At 48.6% G+C, this 24,116-nt stretch overlaps 1 protein-coding gene across 5 annotated transcripts in view; it reads right to left on the reverse strand.

Moving 5' to 3' along the window:
• SASH1 (SAM and SH3 domain containing 1) overlaps window positions 1-24,116 on the reverse strand; it is a 324,812-nt gene that overhangs the window by 175,865 nt on the left and 124,831 nt on the right. The window contains exon 1 of one of the 5 annotated variants that reach the window (XM_051855274.3): window positions 11,707-13,108. The exons of 3 other annotated variants lie outside the window; for them this stretch is intronic. In XM_051855274.3, coding sequence (XP_051711234.3) covers window positions 11,707-11,880 — 174 coding nt within the window. In that variant the 5' untranslated portion in view covers window positions 11,881-13,108. Of the gene's footprint in view, window positions 1-11,428; window positions 11,555-11,706; window positions 13,109-24,116 lie in introns of those variants that run through there. One more of the 5 variants, XM_070073464.2, reaches the window with a different exon arrangement.

Consider the following 24,116-nt stretch of genomic DNA (forward strand, 5'->3'; position numbering starts at 1 on the left):
ACCAAAACAACACGCAGAGCCTCCTCCACGCTCCCTGCCAAGTCCATTGCATAACTCAGCACTTACATGTCTTGAGCCGACTAGCAAAGTCAGGACTCAAACCAATCTGCTTTGGCTTTCTCCCTTGGTCAGGGGCTGATCTTCTGGAAGGAACCATGGGTAACCTAGTGCCCTTGAGCAACTCCTGCCCTGGATTTTCTCCTTCACATGTAAGGACTTGAAACAAAACATCCTCAGACTTGTCTGTGAGTACGTCTGCAGATATTCAAGCAAGAGGTTTATGTATCTGACTATCTTGACTTTCTTTCTCTAAAGCCAAACCTAAAATTATAAAACCAAAGCGCTCTGCAGCCGGAAATAGTTTTCTGGCTGATGGCAGGAGGCGGCCTGTTGTCAGTGTCACGGCAGCAGGTCTTTGCATTTTCCTACCGAGAAGAACAAGCGAAGACATGAAACACAAGCACGCTGCTCTAGAGCTTGTCGCAAGCAGACAACAACGAGGCCCCGGGCACTGGTGCTTCTGGCTGCCTCCTTGGCACAGGTAAGCCTGCAAAGTCTTGAGAGTGTGTACCACACTGGCCCAAACCATGGTCTACACTAGACCCCAGGAAACAGGCAGCCTGGTTCAGAAGTGGGAAAATCCAAAACGCAGGTCACTTTCTAATTTTTATCTCCCAAGTCTGCCCCACAGAATAGAATAACTGACATCCACTTGAGTCTGGTCAACTTCAGGAGGCAAAGATATAGAACCTCAGGATTTGGCCTCTATTTTGCAGATAAAACAGATGAGCCTGAATGTCTAAAATCTGCAGAGGCCAAAATCAACCAGCAACGGTTGATTTACAGTTGTTGAAATGTGGGCAATGAAACAGGGGAATTTTTTTAAAAAATGGAAAGTAAGGAGCCAAGATTACTTACTTGGCTAAAAGATAGGAGACTGGGGGCGCAGGCATTCGGCCTAGCAGTTAAGATGCTGGTAAGATGCCTGCCTCTCCTAGGAGGGCCTGAGTCTGATGCCCGCCTCTGACTCCAGAGTCTTGCAAATACAGACGCTGGGAGGCAGTGGTGATCACTCAAACAATTAATCATGCTCCATCCACTCACATCAGAGACCCAGATAGAGTTCCTGGCTCCTGGCTCTGGCCCAGTCTAGTTCCAACCATTGTGGGCAACTGGGGAGTCAAGTAGCAGATGGAAGCTGTCTCTGCCTCTCAAATGAATAAAAAAAAATTTAAATAGAAATAAATAAAAACAGTAGATGCCAACGAGAGTAGGCTTCTCGTAGCTACGTGAAAGTGACGCCAGCCAATGCCAAGTGGAAACACCCTGTGAAGCACATGGAATCAAACACACGTTGTGATCATTCTAATCTGTTCTTAAAGAACACACTGCTGCAAATCTCTTGATGTTTAAGGAGTGTGGGAGTCCTTCTCTCCTCTTCTGGCTTCTGTGGAAGCTCTTCCACACTCAGAATATGATATGACACGCCCGAGGGTCTTCCTATAGAATCTTTTATTTAATTTAATTTATTTATTTATTTATTTTTGACAGGCAGAGTGGACAGTGAGAGAGAGAGAGAGAGAGACAGAGAGAAAGGTCTTCCTTTGCCGTTGGCTCACCCTCCAATGGCCGCCACGGCCGGCGCACCGCGCTGATCCGAAGGCAGGAGCCAGGTACTTCTCCTGGTCTCCCCTGGGGTGCAGGGCCCAAGCACTTGGGCCATCCTCCACTGCACTCCCGGGCCACAGCAGAGAGCTGGCCTGGAAGAGGGGCAACCGGGACAGAATCCGGCGCCCCGACCAGGACTAGAACCTGGTGTCCCAGCGCCGCAGGCGGAGGATTAGCCTAGTGAGCCCCGGCGCCGGCCACCTATAGAATCTTAATGCTGTGCTATTATCTGATACATTCTGTCGAAACAGTAGAGGGTTCCCTGCTAATGCTGAAGTTACAACACTTCGATTTTACTGTATCCTTCGCATCACTTTATGAATCACTTGACACCTATTTACTTTAATGTCATCTAGTCTCAGTTTCGTAACATTCTAATCAAGGCAAATCACTGCTCCGCATCAGTGTTGGGAGGCTCTTCCATTAAGCAACCACCTGGAGGTCACATGTTACGTAAGCAAGGCCGGTTGCAGAAGGCGGTAACGAGAGCACCCCAACGGACACGTCCTGAGGGGATACACTCCTAGAAAGGCTCTAATAAAAGTGCAATTTACAATTAAATACTTTTTAAACAAATTTTATTTATTTGAGAGGTGGAGTTACAGACAGTGAGAGGGAGAGACAGAGAGAAAGGTCTTCCATCTGCTGGTTCACTCCCCAAATGGCCACAATGGCCAGAGCTGGACCAACCCAAAGACAGAAGACAGGAGCATCTTCCAGGTCTCCCACACAGGTACAGCAGCCCAAGTACCCAGGCCATCCTGCACTGCTTTTCCTGGTCATAGCAGACAGCTGGATTGGAAGAGGAATAGCCAGGACCAGACCCGGCAAAATGAAATGTTTTATCTTTCCAGAATAAACACTCACGGTCTCTGCAGACTTCCTTCAGCTTCCTAATGAAGTGACCCCAACATAAAGATGCACACAAGTGGCACCTTCATTCATTGTAGACTTGATTCCTCCTTATGCCGGCCTGAGTCCCACTTTCTGCCATTCTGTCATGGAAACGTGCCATCAGGTTGCTTTGGGCAATATCATCATCAATTTTTTTTAATGTATTTATTTATTTGAAAATCAGAGTTAGAGAGAGGGAGAAACAGTGAGAGAGATCTTCTATCTGTTGGTTCACTCCCCAAGTGGCTGCAATAGCCAAGGCTGAGCCAGGCCAAAGCCAGGAGCCTCATGCGGGTCTCCTATGTGAGCAGCAAGGGCCCAAACACGTGGGTCATCTTCCACTGCTTTTCCCAGGAGCATTAGCAAGGAGTTGGATCAGAAGTGGAGCAGCACTCATATGGGAAAAAGGCATCATAGGTAGTGGCTTTACCCACTATGCCACAACACCGGCCCCTGTCTTCTATTTTTGAGTGGGAATTGGAGACCGAAGACTCCTAATTAAAACAAACATTCAGAATGAACAATTTGCAACTTTGACAGAAATAGCTGCTAAGTGAATGAAACTCTGGGAAAATATCCCAGCAGGGGGAAAAGATAGGATAATGAAAATATATCAATATTTTACATGTCTCTAATAAGTCAACTACTAAAAAGCTCTCTTATTGTGCCACTTAGACTTAGTCACAAACAGAAGTAAAGATAGCAACCTGGATGCCATTTAAACAGAACATACATTTACATTGCAAATATCCTCTTGTCTCTTAAAAAAAAAAAAAAAAAAAAAAAAAAAAAAAAAAAAACTCTGGCTTTTCAAAAATCTTTTTATAGGGGCTTTATAGCGGGTAAAGCCACACCTGCAGCACCAACATCCCATATGGGCACTGGTTCAAGTCCCGGCTGCTCCACTTCTGACCAGCTCTCTGCTATGGCCTGGGAAAGCAGTAGAAGATGGCCCAAGTCCTTGGCCCCCTGCATCCATGTGGGAGACCCAGAAGAAATTCCTGGTTCCTGGCTTTGGATCAGCATACCTCCAGTCATTGCAGCCCTCTGGAGAGTGAACCAGCAGATGAAAGACCTCTCTCTCTCTCTCTCTTTCTCTCTCTCTGCCTCTCTGTAACTCTGCCTTTCAATTAAATGAATAAATCTTTTTTCAATTAAAAAAGACTATATATATTTTTTCTCGAGCATATGGAATATTTTAAACATATTTCTCAACATGTCACCTAAAGGACAATATCTTGAAGCAATTTATGCATCTTTTTCTTAAAAAGATTTATTTATTTATTTATTTATTTATTTGAAAGGCAAAGTTGCAGAGAGGCAGGGGAAAGGGAAAGGGCAGAGAGAGAGAGACAGAGGTCTTCCACCTGCTGGTTCACTCCCCAGATGGCTGCACCTGGGCCTATCCGAAGCCAGGAGCTTCTTCCTGGTCTCCCACATGGGTGCCGGGGCCCAAGGACTTGGGTGATTTTCCTACAGGTTTTAATTCAAAGATTTAAGTTGTTACTCTTGTCTGTTTTAAAACCTTTTTCTTAAACTCTAGGCATTTCCAAACAAGGAAATCTACAAAATTGTTAATGATTTATTTTATAAATGAGGTTTTTCAAATCTTATAAAAATGGATACAGTCCTACAGCTAAGATATTCTTGAACTAGAATACTAGAATATTCTGGTTTCTTTTCCAACAAATTAATATGGAAACATAACAGATCCTGACAACAGAGAGGGAAACCTGGGCCACTACCATACATCTGTCCTGTGAGCCTCTGGGACTGTAACTCCTGGAGACCCGGCCCCCGGGATGGACACGTCTGGATTACTTGTCTGGACACGCGAGGAAAGACACAAAGCGAGTTTATCTCTGTGTGGCATCCATGCTCATAAAGAATTAATGATGCCCAGCGACACCCTTGATGGGACAAAAGAAGGGACACCAGACATCTGGCTCGAGCGATGCTAATGAGGAACAGGCCTCCCATTTCCAGTGCCATTACCAGAAGTAAATAAGTAAACGAGCATACCATTTGAAAAATGACAATTTCATGCGGTCACAAAAATATGTTTTATCTCAAAATTAGCCCACATGTTGGGTTAATTCTTCAGAGCCTTAGCTTGAACTCACTAGTATTAAATGTGCTAGTTAAATCTAACCGACTTTGCCCTCTACTCATTTAATTCATTCTTTAAAGATCAATTTCATTTCTACTACACAAGAGTGAATGCAAACCATGGGTGAGCACACCATCTGTGATAGGGGGATTGTGACTGCCAAGTATTTTAAGATTTATTTATTTATTTGAGGAGCAGAGTTACAGAGAGGCAGAGGCAGGGTAGCGGGGGGCTTCCATCCACTGATTCGCTCTCCAAGTGGCCACAACCATCAGAATTGGGCAGATCTGAAGCCAAGAGAATGGAGGTTCTTCCAGGCCTTCCACATTGGTACAGGGGCCCCAAAACTTGGGCCATCTTCTACTGCTTTCCCAGGTACATTAGCAGGGAGCTGGAAGGGAAGTGGAGCAACCAGGACTCACCCAGTGCCCATATGGGATGCTGGCACAGCAGGCGGCATGGCACAGTGGGTTAAGTCACAGCCTGCAACATCGGAATCCCATATGGGCAATGCTTCCAATCATGGCTATTCCACTTCCAATCTGGCTCCCTGCTGGTGCACCTGAGAAAGCAGTGAATGATGGTCCAAGTGCTTGGGCTACTGCTACCCATGTATAAGACCCGGATGCAATTCCGGGCTCCTAGCTTTGGCCTGGCTCATCTCTGGCCATTGCAGCTCTTTGGGGAGTGAACCAGTAGATGGAAGATCTCTCTCTCTCCCTCTCCCTCTCTTCCCCTCTCTCTCTGTAACTCTATCTTTTAAATAAATAAAAAAAATCTTATCTTAAAGGATGGTTTTGAAGGCAGGCCTCTATGGCACAGTGGGTTAACGACCTAGCCTGAAGTGCCAGCATCCCATATGAGCGCCAGTTCAAGATCCGGCTGCTCCACTTCCAATTCAGCTCTCTGCCATGGCCTGGGAAAGCAGCGGAAGATGTCCCAGGTCCTTGGGTCCCTGCACCCACATGAGAGAGCTGGAAGAAGTTCCTGGCTCCTGGCTTCAGATAGGCACAACTCCGGCCTTTGCAGCCAATTGGGGAGTGAACCAGCCAACGGAAGACCTTTCTCTCTCTCTGCCTCTCCTTCTCTCTCTGTGTAACTCTTTCAAATAAATAAGTAAATATTAAAAAAAAAAAAAGATGGGTTTGAAAACATTTAGCTATAGCAGAGTGTGAATATTGTTGGAAATAATAATTCCCCCTTTTTAAGGTACCAAGTCATTCACCCTTGTATAGAAAGACAGGTATATAGCTACATGAGCATATAATAACTAATGTGTGTAGACAAACTTTTTTTTCCTTAGGGAGTGAAAAAACAAAAACAAGGATATATTTATTTTATTTATTTGAGAGAGACAAAGAGAAAGCTCCTATCTGCTGTTCACTTGAGACTTCAATCTAGTTCTCCCACATGGACGGCAGGTACCCAAGGACTTGAGCCATCACCTGCTGCCTCCCTGGGTAACAGAGACGAGACTAGAACCAGGCACTTGGATAACACAGGCTGCAGGCATCCTAAGCACCATGTTAACCAGCAGGCCAAATGTCTGTCCCTTTCTTTTTAAAAAAAAAAAAGATACACGTATGTTTAATTGACAAACACAAATTGGTACAGTGCAGTGTATAGATCTGGAGTATGGAGCGACTCTTTATCACTTCTGATAGTGGGGCTAGGCCTTAGAAGCCAGAGGCTAGCTAATGATGTGATTCACAGACACCTGGTCCGGACCCTCATCCCCTCTGCCTGGTAGTCTCCGTCCTCCACACTCATCACCCACCCGCTGCCCACCATAGCTAGTAGTTTTCTAGACACAGATGCGATCCAGCTCCACAGTGGTTTGAAATTCTATGGTGGCTTCTCACTGGAACTGACCACAAGTTGTCCAGCCTCCTGCACGCCAGCCCCAGGGCCCACCTCAATGCCTTGTGCTCCCCATCCGGCCCTGTTTCACTCCCTGGACACTCCTAACCTGCCCACTGCGGCATACACTCGGTGGGCTGTCTGAGCACCAGCCTCCCTATGCCCAAGTGCCTCCCAGTAGCTCTGCCCACCACTGTCTTCCTAGATGTCAAGGCCATGTATTGCCCACACTTTGCCCAACAGCTTCAACTCAGCAACTGACAGCCAATACATACATGGGTGCACGGCTGTAGCAAAGCATGAACTATAAAGGTCATTTCAGGGAAATACTCTCGGCTGGCTATCTTTATGATCCGAGACGGGGACAGTAACACCCACCGGTCACACTTGCAGAGAAGGGCCCAGGCCTGCGCTGGGACCTGTGCTGGTGAGCACGGCCCCTCGGCCTCCCCAGGGAGCTGCATCCCAGCATCAGGAATGAGCCCCACAGGAGAGGGAAGGGATGTAGAGCCAAGCAAAGGGAGAGAAGGAAAGGCAAAGAACGGTGCACGAAAGCATAAAGGTGGACGTGAACGTGAACGGAAACAGGGAATGGTGGCCTGAGCAGAGAAGACCCAGTGACCCAGCCAGAGTTACGAAAGCCACCAACTCTGTCTTTGGCAAAGAACTAATCGTGTAGACGCTGGCGTTCCGTCCTCACTGGTACCTTGAGCGAAGTCTTGAAGTCTCCGCACTGGGGAGCCCCTGATTCTAAATAAGGGAGTTCCGGGGCTCATTGCCAAGGGCCCCTCAGTGCCTTCCCCTAATCACCCTACAGTTTCTCCACTTACAAAAGCCCAAAGGCTTCCAGCTGGCTGGGGGGGGGGGGGGGGGGACAAAAAACATAAAATTAAGATGAAGTCAGCATATTTGAAACTGGGGCTGACTCTGAAATTCCAATTCGTAAAATTAATTGAGTCATTAGCTGACAGGCTCCACTCAAACCACCGCCCGGGAGAATTTGTAAATGGACTCCTTTCAAAGGAGCTGGGTTCTAGGAATCCCTACCGGATCTCAACTACACCGCCCCTCCCCCTCTCCGCAACTTGCCTACAACAAAGGAAGGGAGTGGGGGATCTTCTTGTTTTTAATTTGCTTTTTGTTGGTTGTAAGGACTGGAATCAACAGCAAAGCGGGACAAATCTAAGCGTTCTGCCGACTGAAAGCCGACAATGTGGCATTCTGTAGCTTACACGCGAGTCAGCAGTGCATCTCCACGGTGGGTATCTTCTAAGCCCTGCAGGGAAATGGGTGTAAATCCTAGGAACAGAGCAGGGAACAGGAAATATCAGGTCTGGGGGAGGGGCATCTCGCAGGATCTCACAACAATAGGCACTTAACTAACCGCCCTCCCATTTAACAAGTCGGTTTCAAGGCTTGGCTCAGCCGCAGAGGTCCTCCCGTTAAAGAATCAAGACCACTCGCCAGGTGGATCCTCAGTCCAGACCCCACCAGGGCATCCCCGGGAACTCCAGCAATTCCAATCCTACACACAACGCTCCTCCACCACCACTAACTGATGTCACTGTGGCGTAGAGACAGGACTCAAATCTCTCAGGATGGGAAGTAACGTGGCACTTCCCAGCAGAAGCCCAAGCATGTCATCGGGAAAGGTGGGCGCTGGGCGAGGCCAGGCTGAGCACGTGCTGCAGCGCTAATTCACAGAATGGCACAACTCCCAAGAATGCTGTGGTCTAGTGGCCCAGGGCCTACCAACATTTCGCAATTTACCATCACAGCTTCCAGGGGAAGCGCGGGGACTGGGTCTGCATGATGAAACCGCCCAGTGGTAGCTGCAGTCGGCAGAACGACGTCTTCATGCATTTCAGAAAAACATAAATTTCCCCCCTTTTTCATTTGGCAAAACCAGTCCCCCAGTAAGCCACAGGTACTGGAGATAGGGGGAAAAGTGAGAAAGATACTGACCCTGCCCTCCAGGCACTCAGTCTGGTGTTTTGCAAGAGCATTTTCTCTTAATTCTATATCCATTTAGGCTATGCTTATTAGCAATTATTCATCCTTGCACTGCTCAAACATTTTCATGCTGTAAATTATACTATTATTTCTTCTCTCAAAGAGCACTTTGTTAACAATTATCTGAAAGCAACCATTTGGTGCTTAACTGTGCATGGACTGAATTAATTTAAATGCAAAATGTGTCCTAATGAACCCGAACAGCCACCGGTATTTACTGTGATCCCAGACTATGGGCAACACCCTTCACTGGTTAGAACCAGCAGGATCCCCAAGGGGTGAGGGCCAGAGCCGGGGGTCCACGCTGTCAGGGAAATGTGCTCACTCACCTGACAAGGGTTCTACCTGCTGGGCTGGGCCTTTACTGGTGAAGTGAGATCGGGTCTGTCGCTGTCACTAATAAGAGACATGTGCCATCTATTCACAGGTCTATGTTGGTGGGTGGTTACAAAATCCCATAATTGAAATACAAAATGGAAAAAAAAAAGTCTTTTATTTCTTTTGGTTAGAACAGAGTCAACGGACTGTTTTGTGTCTTGCTATATCCCCCAAAGCTGCAGTGCATAGGAGACACTTGGATGATGGCTTTCCAAGAGAAAGGAGACGCTGCTGAGCTGATGTCGCTACAAGCACCCCCAGAGGAGGGGTAAGCCAGGCTCTCCACTGTTTCACAGCTTCCTGGTACAGGAAGCCCAATGCCCAAGCTCACTCTGAAGGAGAGACTAAGAGTGCATAAACAGGAAGACAAGAGGGGACAAAACCTGTGCGAGACAGCACCAGGTTCTTCCCAGCCTCGCACTGAACTCTGGGCTCTGTGAGAAGTGTGTATTTTCTGCGGGGAACTCTGGGCTCTGTGAGAAGTGTGTATTTTCTGCTCCCCGCATCTGCCCTTGGAATAACAGGTTTGCGCTCAGGCGCCCCACCCCATCTTTCAACTCAGCCAAACAACACTGTGCCACCACAGACCCTACAGTGCTGGAATCTGCCAGGGAAGGGAAAGCAAACATTCAGGAAGCGCCGCCCGCCAGCCCTCCTTGCCAAAACCTCCCTCAGCCCAACTGAATCGCAAGCCTGGCCCCAGCTGGCCCATCCCCCCCAGCCCACACCCTAATCAGGGCTCCAGTGTGGTGGAGCTGAAGGGGCTGAAAAGTTACAGAGTGGAATCTACCCCAGACAACAAAATGGGCTTCCTGCTTAATGAACATAAAAAACAAGCTACCATCCTAACTTTAAAATGTCCTTTGGGGGGGGTCTGCGCAGTGGCTCAGCTGACTACCAGCAGGCATCCCCATATGGGCACCAGTTGGAGTTCCAGCTGCTCCACTTCGGATCCAGTCCCCTGCTAATGCACCTAGAAAAGCAGCAGAACATGGCCTGGGCGGCCCCTGCCATCCACGGGCAAGACCCAGATGGAATTCCAGGCTCCTCACTTCAACCTGGACCAGCCTGGAAGTTGCGCCCATTTGGGGAGTGAACCAGCAGATGGAAGATCTCTTTCTCTCTCCCTGTCTCTCCCTCTCTTCTCTGTAACTTATTTTTTAAAAATGTGTGTTGGGTTTTCTGGAACTTCAGTGGATCATATTCATCCATAAAGGTTCAGAAAACGCAAAAACAGGAGCTTTCAAGTCCAAAATACACATTGTATACATGTATACAAAACACATTGTACACAAGTGTATATTGTTTATGTATGTATTTTTCAAATACTGGAAAGTATGAGGAGCCAATAGAAATCCTTAGCCTTTTCTGGTTCTCTACAATAGTAACCATAAATACCAGTGACACCTGAAAATGGGGAAGAGACACAATACAGTCTATGCAGGAAAAAAAAGTTACATTAACTGAGCATCTCCCGTATGCCCAGCAGTATGCTAAGCACCTGTTACACATCATGTTGGCTCAATCTTAGAAGACCCAGGAATCAAGCCTTTATTTATTTTATTGGGGCACGAGGGAGGGCCTTACAGCCCACTAGTTCACTCCCCTAAAGCTCCAGGCAGCCAGGGCTGAGCCAGACACTCCGTCCAGGTCTCCCCTGTGGGTGGCAGGGACCCAAGCACTTGTGTTATCCCCAGCTACCTCCCAGGGTGTGCATCAGCAGGAAGCAGGAACCAGGCACTCTGAATATGGGATGAGTTAACCTCTAGGCCAGACACCTGCTCAGCAGGTCTTCTCCGTGTTTCCCAGGTGATACAACAGAGGATCGCGGGGCTTTTCTGAATAATTTAGCCAATAACTGAGTGGGAGAGGCGGGTTTTGACTCGGGTTTATTCACTTCGCAGCCAACGAGCTAAATCACTGTATTAAAAACTACAGTTTATCACTCCTCAAAACGCCTCTCTCTCAGCACTGCAACTCCTCCCACTGAGAAAATAAAAGGTGTCCAAGTAAACCTAAGGCCTTTTCTGATAATCCACACATCTGGCAATTCCAAATCTTTCAACCGAAGTCGCCTTTTTAAAGTGTGGATTAAGACGTCTGAGCGTCCAAGCCCCTACCCGTCCGGTTCCAGGTTCCAGCCTCCCTGCCCACCCACCACCGCCCCGAGGCGTGAAATCCCCGAGCGGGCTCCAGCTCCATCCTCCACGGGTCAGAGTTGTTTTTCAGAAATTATGCCCAATCCATGGGCGGCCTCAAGTCACTGGACATCTCCAAACACATGACGGCACAGACTGAGCAAAATAAGTCCTATTGTTTTGAGCCCCAAACGTATAAAACAAATATCCTGCAAAGGCTACAAATGACAAACATCGTGGCTGTCCCGAGCAAGCAAACTGCTGCTTTCCAGTCGTTTGGTCACCCAACAAATGGGCAAGAGATAAGCATCGGTAACACCAACCTCGTCCCAAAGCCAACCGGGACAGCCCTTCACCAAATATTTACCAGGAGTATTTACAGCTAGTCTCATAAGGACTCCGGCCGGCCTGGGCTACTCCACTTTCTCAGCAGGTGTCCGGGTTACACTGGAGGCCATCACCCACGCCTGTTTAAGTATCCCAGATGGGGTCTGGGCCAGGTTATCTTTTAATTAGGACCTGAAATGTGACACCGCGTGTATCCAACCCCCTAAGAACTCGCGGCAAAGAAGGTCGCCGGTGACGGGAGGGGGCGCACCCCGTCTCGGAGCGGCGGCTCCGAACCCTGCTCCCCAGGTAACTCACCAGGATGCCCATCACATCCGTCCAGAGTCTGGAGAACGCCTCGGACGTGCCAGCGCCCGGCTGGGGCTCCGGCTGGGGCTCCGGCTCCGGCTCCGGCTCCGGCTCGGGCTCGGGCTCCGGCTCCGGCTCGGGCTCCGGCGCTGGTCCCGGGCCAGCGGCTCCCGCGTCCTCCATGGCCTCCTCCGCGCGCGCGCGCGGGCCGTGCGTCCCGGTCCCCGCGGCACCCTCGCCCCGCACAAGCTCGCGCCCCGCCCGGGGTTGCCGGGTCCCCGCCCGCGGCGTCAGGGAGCCGCGCCCCCGCGCCGCATGCCCCAGCGGCCCTGGCCACCCCGCGGGGGCCCCCAGCCGGCGCCCGCACCTCGGTCTAGGTGGCCGCGGGCGGCGCGACTGACAACTCCAGAAACTCCCACCCGGGCTGGGCGCAGCAACAGGGTAGCAGGAGGCAAAGTCCGCACCACCGAGTTTTACTGTGGGGACCTCGCCGAGCTCCAAAGCGGGTAAAACCCACTGCAGAGAAGTCGCTTCCCGTGACGGGGACCGCCTCGCCCGGGCTGCCCCTCGATCCTGCTCGCCAGTCCCGGCGGGGCGCGGCGGGGGCGGCCGCGGGGCCCCTGCAAGTGGGAAGGAAGTCCCGGGACCCCTCTCTTCAAAATGAGCTCTTCCAGCTCCACATGACTCTCTCCCCTCGAGGCTAAAGAAAGCGTTTAGCAACAAAAGGTGCTCTGATGTCAGGCTCTTTGCATGGAAATGAGCCACCGACCCGAGAACAAATCGCCTGTTGAGAGCGCAGCCGCGCAGCAGCCCGCGGCCCGCGCACGTCTCCAAGCTCGCGGGTCCCAGAACTCTGCAAAGTTGAATCTCTAAGCCGCGCCCGCCCCGGGACCGCGCGAGGAGGCGGTTACCGTCCGCACCTCGCCCCTCCGCGAGTCCTGCGACCTCGCGGCCTTACAACGCGGCCCCGCCAGCCAAGGCTTTGGAAAGCGTGGGCTCCAGGCATTGTTTGGGTCACGTTTACGGCCGGGGACATTTTGGCTCCGGCGTGCGCCCGGTGCCAGGCATTGCTAGTGCCTTCAGCCAATGGGAGGGAAGGCGCTTTGGCTTTTGGTGATTCCTGCGACGCTGGAACTGGCTGTTTGAAAACTGGGTGTTAGTGGGTGTAGCCGCACAGCCTCCACACCTGGGCCCCGCTGTGTGTCTTTCGGAGGGCAAGACGCATGACGGTTTTATTTTAGGAGGGAAAGAGCCCTGCAAAGGTTATTTTTCCTTTTGTGATTCTTTCTTTTAAAGGCACTCAGAGAATTTTCCCTGGGAAATGACAGTACTTGTCACATGTGACTTGGTGATTGAGCGCTGCGTGAAAGTTAACCTCCAGGAATCTGCTCTGTATTTCTTTAAAAAAAAAAAAAAGTTACTTGTTTGAAAGAGTTAGAGATCTTCCATCCACTGGTTCACCCCCAGAATGGCCATAATGGCCAGGGCTGGGCCAGTCCAAAGCCAGGAGCCTGGAACTCCATCCAGGTCTCCCACGTGGGTGCAGGGGCCCAAGCACTTAGACTGTCTTCTGCTGCCTTCCCAGGTGCATTAGCCGGGAGCTGGCCCATTACCCCATATTGCCAGCCCCCCATCACCTGTATGAAAGATTTGCAGAGTAAGAAAAAAAAACCTGGTGAGTTGCCGAGGGAGAGGGCTTCTGCTGGTTCTAGGAGGTTCCTCTGTTGTTTGATTTGGGAGTTTTATTTTCCTTAGGAGCGCAGGTACTAGGGGTAAGGATGTGTCTGAAATCTGCTAAAGCCTGAACTGCCCGCCGAGCGCACCAGTCCCTGTGCCAGTGAATAGCCCTGACAGGGCAAAGTTCAAAAAGGTAAACAATTCTGCTAAGTACTTAAACTTACGCACAGATCCTAATGATACTGTCTTTGAAAGGAGAGATTGAGAAGCACTTCCCTTGAAGCCTTGTGTTGGCGTAGGCAGAGGGCGATGAGTCAGTACAGGCAGACCTGGTGCTTCTCTGGGCTGATGCTGGGCTAGATCAGGTGGGTTTCCAGAGCTCCCTTGGGCTCTAGGATGCTGGGAACCCGAATAAATTCAGTTAAAGCAGGTGAACTTTTATTTTAAAATTGTCCTTTCTCCAGGAGTGGGCATTTAGCCCAGCGGTTGATATGCCCATGTGCAACATCTGAGTGCTGGTTTGATTCTTGGCCCTAGCTCCCTGACTCCAGCTTCCTGTCAATGTATATATACTCTGGGAGGCAGCAGGTGCTAGCTCACGTATTTGGGTCCCTGCTGCTCCCAGACTGAGTTCCTGGCTCTTGGCTTCAGCCTGGCCCAGCCCCCACTGTTGCGGGTATCTGGGGAGTGAACCAGCTGATTGAAAATTCCTGTCTCTGCCTTTCAAATTAAATAAAACTTATAATAAATAAATATATAAACTTATAATAAACTTATAATAAATAAATCAAAACTTATAAACTAAATAAAAACTCTTTTCTATAAAGCCAGGAAAATAAGTAAACAATGCGAAAAGTAAATACAGTTGATTCTACTGGTGTATTTAAGTATTTCAGTGTAGTAGCCATGTGGTGCTTCTTTAAACCCAAGAAAATGCAAAGGTGCATAAATACTGCCAGGTGGGGGTGGGAGACTGAGCTAGGAGTTATGCAAGTAGGGCAGTGGGGGCTGGGATGAAGAGCAGAGCAAACTCCCCAGCACCAATCAGGAGGAGTCTTTTCTTCCTAACTCAAATGACCTGGGGCAAAGCATTTGACCTTTCTGTACCACAGTTTCCCCATCGGAGATGAGGCAAGGCCACACTAATTGCCACCCACATCCTCAGAGGTGATAATATGTTTCGGTCAACTACAGATAGGTACAATTTAGCCACAACATGCACATCAATATCATTAGACCGGAGTCAGCATTTTGGCTCCTAAGGAAATCAATCGAACCCTCCATACGTGGGCTGCTTTTCCTGGTGTCTCCTAATAAATGGCTAGGGAAATGAGATAATTAATATTTGGGGGACAGCGTTGATGCCAGTGCATGAAATGTGAAATTTTATGTTTGGTATTGTCTAAAGTCACTTTTCTATCTCTGGAATATAAATCCTTGTGTTGGCCATTTCAAATGGAAGCAGAACCCTTCCTTGTTAACTCAAAATGAGCCTGACTGCTGCTCCCAATGGCTCTCCTTTCTCTTAAAAAGTCTTTTCTGGGGCTTTTTTAAACAACATCTCCCTCTCCTTATAAAATAATTCCCAACTCCATCATCATCACTTCAGAGTTCCATTGGGTACCCTCTCCCAAGGGCTTTTATAATAGAATTCTAGCCCGTGCGGGTGGGAAAAGACCTTGAAGAGTTGCGTTCTCAGACCCTTCATCTTGCAGATGAAGAAATGGGTTCCTGAGAGCTTGAGTGAGCAGTCCAGGGAACACAGCTGCACAGGGCAGAATCGGAGTAAGAACACGTGATTGCTGTGAAAGTTCTCTCCTCTACACTGCAGTACACACAATACACACAGCTCAACGAGGCAGGCAATGGCGATAGCCCATTAAAGACGGGAATCCAGGAATCCAACTTCCCCTTTTCTCTTCCCATCAGCGCTCCCATCAGGCTCGTTGGTATTGATAGGAAGGATGTTAGTGAGTGAATTCCAAGGGAAGGGAACTACAAGGGGGTTTTCCAGCCTTCTAGAGAGACCCAAAAGTTGATTGTGAAATCAATTCTGATAAACATGTATCACAAAAATGAAAAGGAAATTATGGAATGCGCTCATTAGGAATAGTGACAATGATAGCTTCTGTATTGTTGATTAAACAATCAGCCTCTCTCATGTTGCACATGTAAGTGTGGAACACACACACACATACACCTTGTTTATACTGGCTTGCTTTGTACATAGTTGTTTTTTTTTGTTTTGTTTTGTTTTGTTTTTTGACAGGCAGAGTGGACAGTGAGAGAGAGAGACAGAGAGAAAGGTCTTCCTTTGCCATTGGTTCACCCTCCAATGGCCACCACGGCCGGCGCACCGCGCTGATCCGATGGCAGGAGCCAGGCACTTATCCTGGTCTCCCATGGGGTGCAGGGCCCAAGGACTTGGGCCCAAGGACTTGGGCCATCCTCCACTGCACTCCCTAGCCACAGCAGAGAGCTGGCCTGGAAGAGGGGCAACCGGGACAGAATCCGGCACCCCGACCGGGACTAGAACCTGGTGTGCCGGCGCCGCAAGGCAGAGGATTAGCCTAGTGAGCCGTGGCACCGGCCCATAGTTGTTCTTACTATGAGTCAAGACTACAAAAATTTGGAGCCAGCGCCATGGCGCAGTAGGTTAATCCTCCGCCTGTGGCACTGGCGTCCCATATGGGCGCTGGTTCTAGTCCCAGCTGCTCCTCTTCCAACCCAGCTCTCTGTTGTGGCCTGGGAAAGCAGTGGAGGATGGCCCAAGTCCTTGGGCTCCTTCACCCACAAGGGAGACCAGGAAGAAGCACCTGGCTCCTGGCTTCAGATCGACCCAGCTCCGGCTGTTGCGGCCATTTGAGGAGTGAACCAGCAGATGGAAGGTTTTTCTCTCTGTCTCTCCCTCTCACTTTCTGTATCTCTACCTCTCAGATAAATAAATAAAACCTTAAAAAAAAAAAAAAGACTACAAAAATTTAAAAGCCACTAGTCTGGAAGTTGCTGGGTTTGCGTTTTTGTTTTTTTTTTATTCGAGTTTATAAGACATTGGGCAAGTTATGGATTTCATCTGTGATGGACAATTCCCCCCTCTCTAAGGGAGTTGCTGTGAGGGCACCTGTGTTCCTGCAGGTGGCTCAAGGATGAGAACCTGGACTCCGTGCCCCGCCCTTTGCTCTTCCTTCCGGCACCCCTCCTTCTGCCAGGCTCCATCTACAAACAGGAAATTTCCTTGCTCAGCCCCAACTCCTGTACCACGCAAAGGATTACAAGCCCTGGAATGTGGTTGGAGGTTCCTGCCGGCAGGGCAGGGCGATTGGGACTCCCCAGTAGTCCCAGCAAAAGCAGTAAGAGCAGCAGCAACAGCAGCCACCCGGCACTGCAAACCCACTCTGCCAGGCACTGTGGAAATATTAGAAGTATTTCACTGAAACGTTAGCATTCCCCAAATGGAATTTTCAGTTTTCCACCAAAATAAACTTATCTTTTCATTCCATTTCTCATGAACTTGTTCAAGGACTCTGGTTTTCAGAGCTCATGGGTTTTAAAGGGCAGACAAATGATTTGAAATTAAAATATATTCTTCATAAGAGTAGTCCATGTCTTAGGACCACAGCTTCATTTAAATACTTGTTATTAAAAAAAAAAACAAGACATCTTCTGCTAATAGCAGAGATTAAATCTGAAAGATTATAAATAGTCCAATTTATTTTCTACTACACTGCCTGCCACTGAAATTGAGCAATGAAAATAGATAAGCTCATTTCATTTTTGCCTACAGTCAGCAGTCCTCTCTGGCACTCCCACGTGGGCATTCCACAGTGCCTGCAGGGAACTGACTTCAAGGAAGGACTGATGATGCTAAAACATTTCTCCCCATCCTAATCCCAAGCCAAGTTTTTTTTTTTTTTCCATAAATGCCATCAAGGTGAGCCAAGCCCATGCTACAGCATCACCTGTTTACAAGCCCCTTCATCAGGCAGTATTTTGGTAAGAGAGACCAAGAAGAGAGCTAAGGGCAAACAAAAGTGGAATGAAAACAAAATGAAGGAAGCCAGCATGGGCCAGGGAGTGAAGGCAAATAAACAAAGTGAGGATGCAGGGCGATCAATACTGTCCTCTGAAATCTCTTCTACTCTGATGGCAGTGCTGGCCGGTTCCAGTCCTCATTTGTGTCGATGCTGTGTGAACCCAAAGGTGCTGCTTGGAGAGTGTTCCCCCAGATGCAATAGAACTGTGACCGCTACTGCATTTCACACAGGCAGGTCAGACCAGGTGATTTCCTTTTTTGAAAATTTCTTTTTGTTTTTTGAAAGGCAGAGAGAGAGAGAGATTGAGAGAGAGAGAGAGAGAGAGAGAGAGAAATCTTCCATCTGCTGGTTTACTTCTCAAATGCCCAAAACAGCTGGGGCTGGGCCAGGCCAAAGCCAGGAGCCAGGAACTCCATCTGAGTCTCCCACATGGGCGACAGGCACGCAAGTACTTGGACCATCACTGGCTGCCTTCCGGGTGCTTTAGCAAGAAGCTAGATGGGAGTTCAGAGATGGGACTCATTCCAATATGGCGGGCAGGCATCCCAAGCAGCAGCTTAGCCTGACGGCCCAGACTACATGATTTCTAAAGCCACTGGTGATTCTGAACTCCAAGGATTCTGAACTATTTTCAGTACCACACATCATAGATAAGACAGTGGGCTGTCTACAGGTGCCCGGGAGAATCAACAACAGTGTATTCTGTGAGAATTTCATACTGTGTAGGCAAAGAGTTCAAAGTCTTCATCTCATTGTAGAGTGACTTCTGAATTCAAATGAGAGCAGTCTCTCCTGTACAGAGTGGTGAGAATTTATGAGAGTGATCTGACATGTCAGAGAATGGAATAAAAGAAACATGGAGGGGGAATGATCTTTAGAATAATACTACCTGCCATTTTTCTTGTTAGCTTAGGAGAGTAGAAGGGGACAAAAAAGGAATGTGTTAATAAGAGACTAGAGATTATGTTAAGTATTTCCAAGATATGCAAGGAAGGGCTTAAAAGCACAGCTGAGAAGAATCCTCTAGCTAAATTGATTCATCAATCTTGTCTACTTTATACACTTTATGAGCGTGCCTGCTTGGCTGCCGCTACTGTGCAGACATGGCTATGAAAAATAATTTTTTGTCCATGAAATCCAAAAGCTGCAAGTGACACTGTTGCTCTGTGACTCTGAATGCCACAATGTTTTGCACATGGGACAAGAGGTTGTCAGTTGTGTAATTAATCCTGGGAAACAGGGAAGATTATTCTAGTCGCATCTAGGTTGAAGTGCTGTCCAGAATATGTTGGTTCAACAACAGCAACTCATTCATGATTAATGACATGTATTTGTGAGCAATGAAAAAAAAAGAAGGTAATATTCTAGGGAGAGATGTGTTGACTCATTAAATCAAAAGAAAGTGTGATTTCTTCTTAATTATTCATATTTTTAAAGGGCTCCCCCATTAGAAGTCTTTGCTAGAAGACCCAGTATCTCAGATCACAATGAACAAGACTCCTATACTAGTGAATTCATCTGCTGGCTCTACAAAGAAACACCCCCATTCCTGTTCCTAAAGAAAGAAAGACGGAGAAAGAAACTCTCCATTTTCCCTTCAGCTCTAAAATTCCATTATTTTTGCATCTCAGAAACATACATCTTCCTTCTCACGCTATCTGACTCCCTTTCTGTGCACAGTGAGTCAACAGACCCTGCCCCCAGCCCCGTGTGTGCGTGGCAATTTTCCTGGGTACCTTGTTTCAAATCACATTTCCTGTGACACAAGCAGATGCAAAGGCATGCAGGCGTGCATGCACACGCGTGCACACGCACGCACACACGCACACAAAGGCTCGGTTATCTCACTGTTTCCGAGCTGCCTTCTACAACGGAAGATATAAATAAATGAACTCTGTGAAGAACTCATCAAAAGAGGTGGCGCCCTGGGACCGTCTCAATGAGCTTCTCACATGTGGTGTTAGAAGGTTCCAGTGACAGGACATGGGGGTCACGTCTCCTTCTTTAAATAGTGCCTCGGTCAAACTTACTGCAACAGTTCCCTGTCTGGGGAAGCATACAGCATTCTCCGCTTCTGCGGTTAGGGCTGGCCTGAGTGCGGTTTAACATTTAAAAGAAATATTAACATGGCTGAGCAAGCACCAGATTTTCTGCACCATTTCCCTCTCAATGACTGAAAAAAAATTTTTTTTTCAAATGGGTTGTCTAGGCATAATTTTTTGCTATGCCTTATAAATGAAACAACTAGGTGCTAGCTACCCTTTATCTAATGAATGTGCTCAAAAATCAGATGATGTTGATTCCAATAGCCAAGAGACACTTAACAAAGAACACTTGTTCTAGAAATGAGGTCATCTAGACAGTCCATCCATTAAGAAAAAGCCTATTTTGCTTTCAGAGGTCACCTATCGGGGCAGGAAATCCATCTTTCAGCCAGTGAACTAACATCTGGCCTAAGTCTTCTAGGCTGAAATGTCAATTTCCTGATCTAAATGGAAGACACATGAAAGAAAAAAAAAAAAAAAGACGAAAACGACAAATCTTCATTTGCCGAAGTTTTCGTCCACGGCAGCATAGGAAAGACATCTCCAAAAATAGAGCTACTCATTAGTGACCAAAACAAAAAAATGGGAAACACTTGCAGGAAAACTTTTATTTCTTTCTGTAATGCCATAAAAATAAAGACAGCAAATGGACAGACCACGGGCAAATCCATCAATAAATCTGCTTAAATCTAGACCGAGTGGTCACAATTCAGGATGATTCATTTTGGGCTGGGCAAGATCTACTTTTGTGCTCTGAGAAAGGGGGCAGGTGGGGAGAGGTGGAGCTGGTTACTAACTACACTGACAGGATGACACCGGAATAAGGAACTGGCAGGATATTTAACCAATGTTCGAAAAAAATCTTTCGAAGCTCGCTATAAGTGCCATAGAACATTTCCCGTATAATTCTCCAGTTTGTCACTCTCTTTTTGTATAACTTTTAAATTACCCATAAAGTCTTTCTCCTACCAGTACAAATTATAGAGACTTCACTGTATCCATCACTCATTCATTCATCCATCTCACAAATACTGATTGAGGGGCTGCTATGGTGGTGCATGGAGTGGGCTAAGTCCCGGATGGCAAGGCTGGGATCCTGTAGTGAAGTGCCAGTTAGTCCCAGGTGCTCTGCTTCTGACTCCGCTTCCTGCTCGTGCACCTGGGAGGGCAGTAGATGATGGCTCAGTTGCTTGGGCCCCTCCCATTTAGATGGAGGACCATCATGGAGTCCCTGGCTCTTGGCTTCAGCCTGGCTCAGACCAGGCTCTTGTGGCCATTTCGAGGAATGAAACAGTGGATGAAAGATTGCTTTCAAATAAATAGAATAAATAAAGTTTAAAAAACCCACAAATATGGATCGGGTGTTACATCTCAACAATAAGCAATCCTGTTCTCAAGGTCATCTAACCTAATGAGAGGGATAGAAGAGTTGAGGGAGATGGGAGAGTGTGCAATCATTAGGCATCGATGCCCAGGGAAGAGGTTCTAGAAGGGGCGAGTGGTCCATCTGGTGAGGAGCAGGAACAGTCCACAAAAGATATGATCCCTGAGAAGACCACACAATTCACCAATCAACCCAAGGAGAAAGAGGAAAGACTTTGTGGGCAGAAGGAAAACCCTGGAGGAGGAAACAGAGTGGCAGGTCCTAGTGTGGATGGGCTAGGTTGTTAGAGGCAGGAAACAGTAAGGACAGACGACCTGCACGCCAAGCTAAGAGGGAGGATTTTGTTACACATGCCTGTTCTAGCGTCACGCCTCCCGGACACTCCCCCTTCTTTGTCTTCTAATCAAGAAAGACTAGCTGGGCTGGTGTTGTGGTGCAGCAGGTCTAGCTGCATGTGATGCAGGCTGCTTTGAGTCTTGGCTGCTCCACTTCAAATCCTGCTCCCTGCTAATGTACCTGAGAAGGCAGCAGAAGACGGCCCAAGCATCACCCATGGAAGAGACCAGGACGGAGCTCCTGGGTTTGGCTTGGCGTAGCCCTGGCTGTTGTGGCCATTTGGGAAGTGAATCAGTGGATGGAAGATCTCTCTTTTGATACCTGTGCCTCTCTCTGTGTCACTCCACCTTTCAAATAAATAAATCTTTTTTCAATGTAAGCAGAGTGGTAACACAAATAGGCAATGTGAAGTCAGTGAGGGTTTTAATGGGCAACTGTTAAGCCATCTGATTTCAGTTCATTTTTAAATTGATGGCAACGTGGAGCCTAGAAGAGAGTACCAGGTGAGACAAAGCAACTTCTAAGTCATGCCACTACTCAAGGCCAGAGGTGACAGCAGCACTGTGGCTAACATCAAGGACTTGCTCCCCTGACTCCCCTGTCCCTCTTCCTCTGGCATCCAGGGGCCGGGCAGCTGAACTCTACCTTCTCAGCGCGCCCGTGCAGCCGTGGTTGAGGAGGTTATTGCGGTCCTAGTTGTCTGATCCGCTGTCTCGGGCTTGGGTATGCAGCTGGGGCTCATCAGTGTCCAGCAGGACTGGCCACATGGAGGGAGCTTCGTGAGTCCACAGCTCTGGCTCCCTGATTTGGAGGCTGCCGGACATCCCTTAGTCCCGGAGGCCCCGTTCAGGGTACAGTTTGCAGACTGAGAGCGGCCAACCGTCTTAGCTTGCCCATAAATGTCAGTTTTAGCACTGAAAACCTCACATTCTGAAAAACCTTCCTGCTCAGGTCACTGAGACGTCAGTCAGGCTATGAAGTTGCCGTCTTTCCTCAAGCATCAACCCACAGTCTGCTTCTTCAGCCTTCCCAGCAAATCTGTCCATCTCAACACATCCCTGCAAAACAAGCAAACTTTTTTTCTATGCTAAGAACCCAGCAGAAGACAGCCACGATCCACGGCTATGGGGGTGGAGTAGAGGAGAACCGAGAACGTTCCAGGGCTGCACTGGAAGCCCTGGGTGAGTAGTTGCGTAGAGGAGGTGAGGGATGCATGGAGGCCCAGCCCAGACTTCGGTCTTGTGCAGCCAGGCAGGTGGACAGCACCACTGATGGGGGCAGGGAATGCAGGAAGGGGTGGCAGGTTAGAGAGGGAAAGCGTTGCGTCCATTCTGACCTGTGTGGGACTCTAAGTGCTTGCAGAATAAGCACATACACTGCCCACGGTGATGCAGGACTCAGGAGGGCACGGTGGGCCGCAGCCATGCCGTGTGCACAGGAGAAAGCATGACCCGCTCTCTGCCACTGTTCTCCTCGGTCCCCGCTCCACTTGTCCCTCCAGCCTGCTCCCCTCCAGTGTCCACGCTTCAGCCACACTGCACGTGCCCAGGTGCTTCCCGCAGGCTCTCAGCTTGTTATCCGTGTAGGTCATGTACACCTGCACAGCCTGCTCTTCCACTGGAGGCAATTCAGATGCCTGTCATCCAGGGAGACTTCGCTGAATTCTCCTGGACTTTGGGGGACTGCCCCTCCTGCGCCCATCGGTAACACCCAGTTGTTTTTCTATTACAATTATCCTACTTCCTTACAATTGTTCATTGAGCCCTCTCCTGTTGAATTCTAAGTTCTGTGAAGGGAGGGACCATGCATATCTACTCACTGTTAATACTCTGATGACTAGCACTCTACCAAGTACATAATAGGTACTCAAGTGTTGCTAAAGGAAACCACTAACAGACAGAACAGAGCAGTGAATAGCCAGATGTGGATAAACGTTAGAATCATTGTGACTTCAAAAACTGTAGGTGTCAGTGCCAGCACTGTGGCACAGGTTAATCCTCTGCCTGTGGCGCCAGCATCCCATAAGGCCGATGGTTCGAGTCCCATCTGCTCCTTTTCTGATCTAGCTCTCTGCTATGGCTTGGGAAAGTAGTGGAAGATGGCCCAATTTCTTGGGGCTTTGCACCCACGTGAGAGACTCCTGGCTTAGGATCAGCGCAGCTCCAGCCTTTTATGCCATCTGGGGAATGAACCAGCAGATGGAACACCTCTCTCTCTCTCTCTCTCTCTCTCTCTCTTTGTCTGTAACTCTACCTTTCAAATAAATAATCTTTTTAAAAAATACTATAGGAGGCCGGCACCGCTGCTCACTAGGCTAATCCTCCGCCTGCAGTGCCGTTACCGTGGGTTCTAGTCCCGGTTGGGGCACCGGATTCTGTCCCGGTTGCCCCTCTTCCAGGCCAGCTCTCTGCTGTGGCCCAGGAAGGCAGTGGAAGATGGCCCAAGTGCTTGGGCCCTGCACTCGCATGGGAGACCAGGAGAAGCACCTGGCTCCTGGCTTCGGATTGGCACAGCGTGCCGGCTGTAGCAGCCACTTGAGGGGTGAACCAACGGAAAGGAAGACCTTTTTCTCTGTCTCTCTCTCACTGTCTAACTCTGCCTTTCAAAAAAAAAATACTATAGGTGTTTACACCATATCTGGAACCAAGTCAAAATCATAGAAGATAGGGCCCAGGTATGATTAGTTTCTATTTTCTGAAAAAGCCACGCGTAATTCAGTTGGGAAGTCAGGGCTGAAATTCGTCTGTGAGAAAGGGAAGAACTGGGAGACATCAACACTCAAGGGGACAACTGGGGAACAGAACACAATGTTGGGGTGGGCATTGTGGTACAGCGGGTAAGCCACCACTTGAGGTGCCTGCATCCCATATCAGAGTATCTAGGATCAAGTCCCTCTTCCATGTGCTACCCAGATTCCTGCCGACACGCTTGGGTGGCAGCAGT

Source organism: Oryctolagus cuniculus, chromosome 5, assembly GCF_051225735.1.
Source record: "Oryctolagus cuniculus isolate XC-2025 breed Fujian yellow rabbit chromosome 5, ASM5122573v1, whole genome shotgun sequence".
NCBI lineage: Eukaryota > Metazoa > Chordata > Mammalia > Lagomorpha > Leporidae > Oryctolagus > Oryctolagus cuniculus.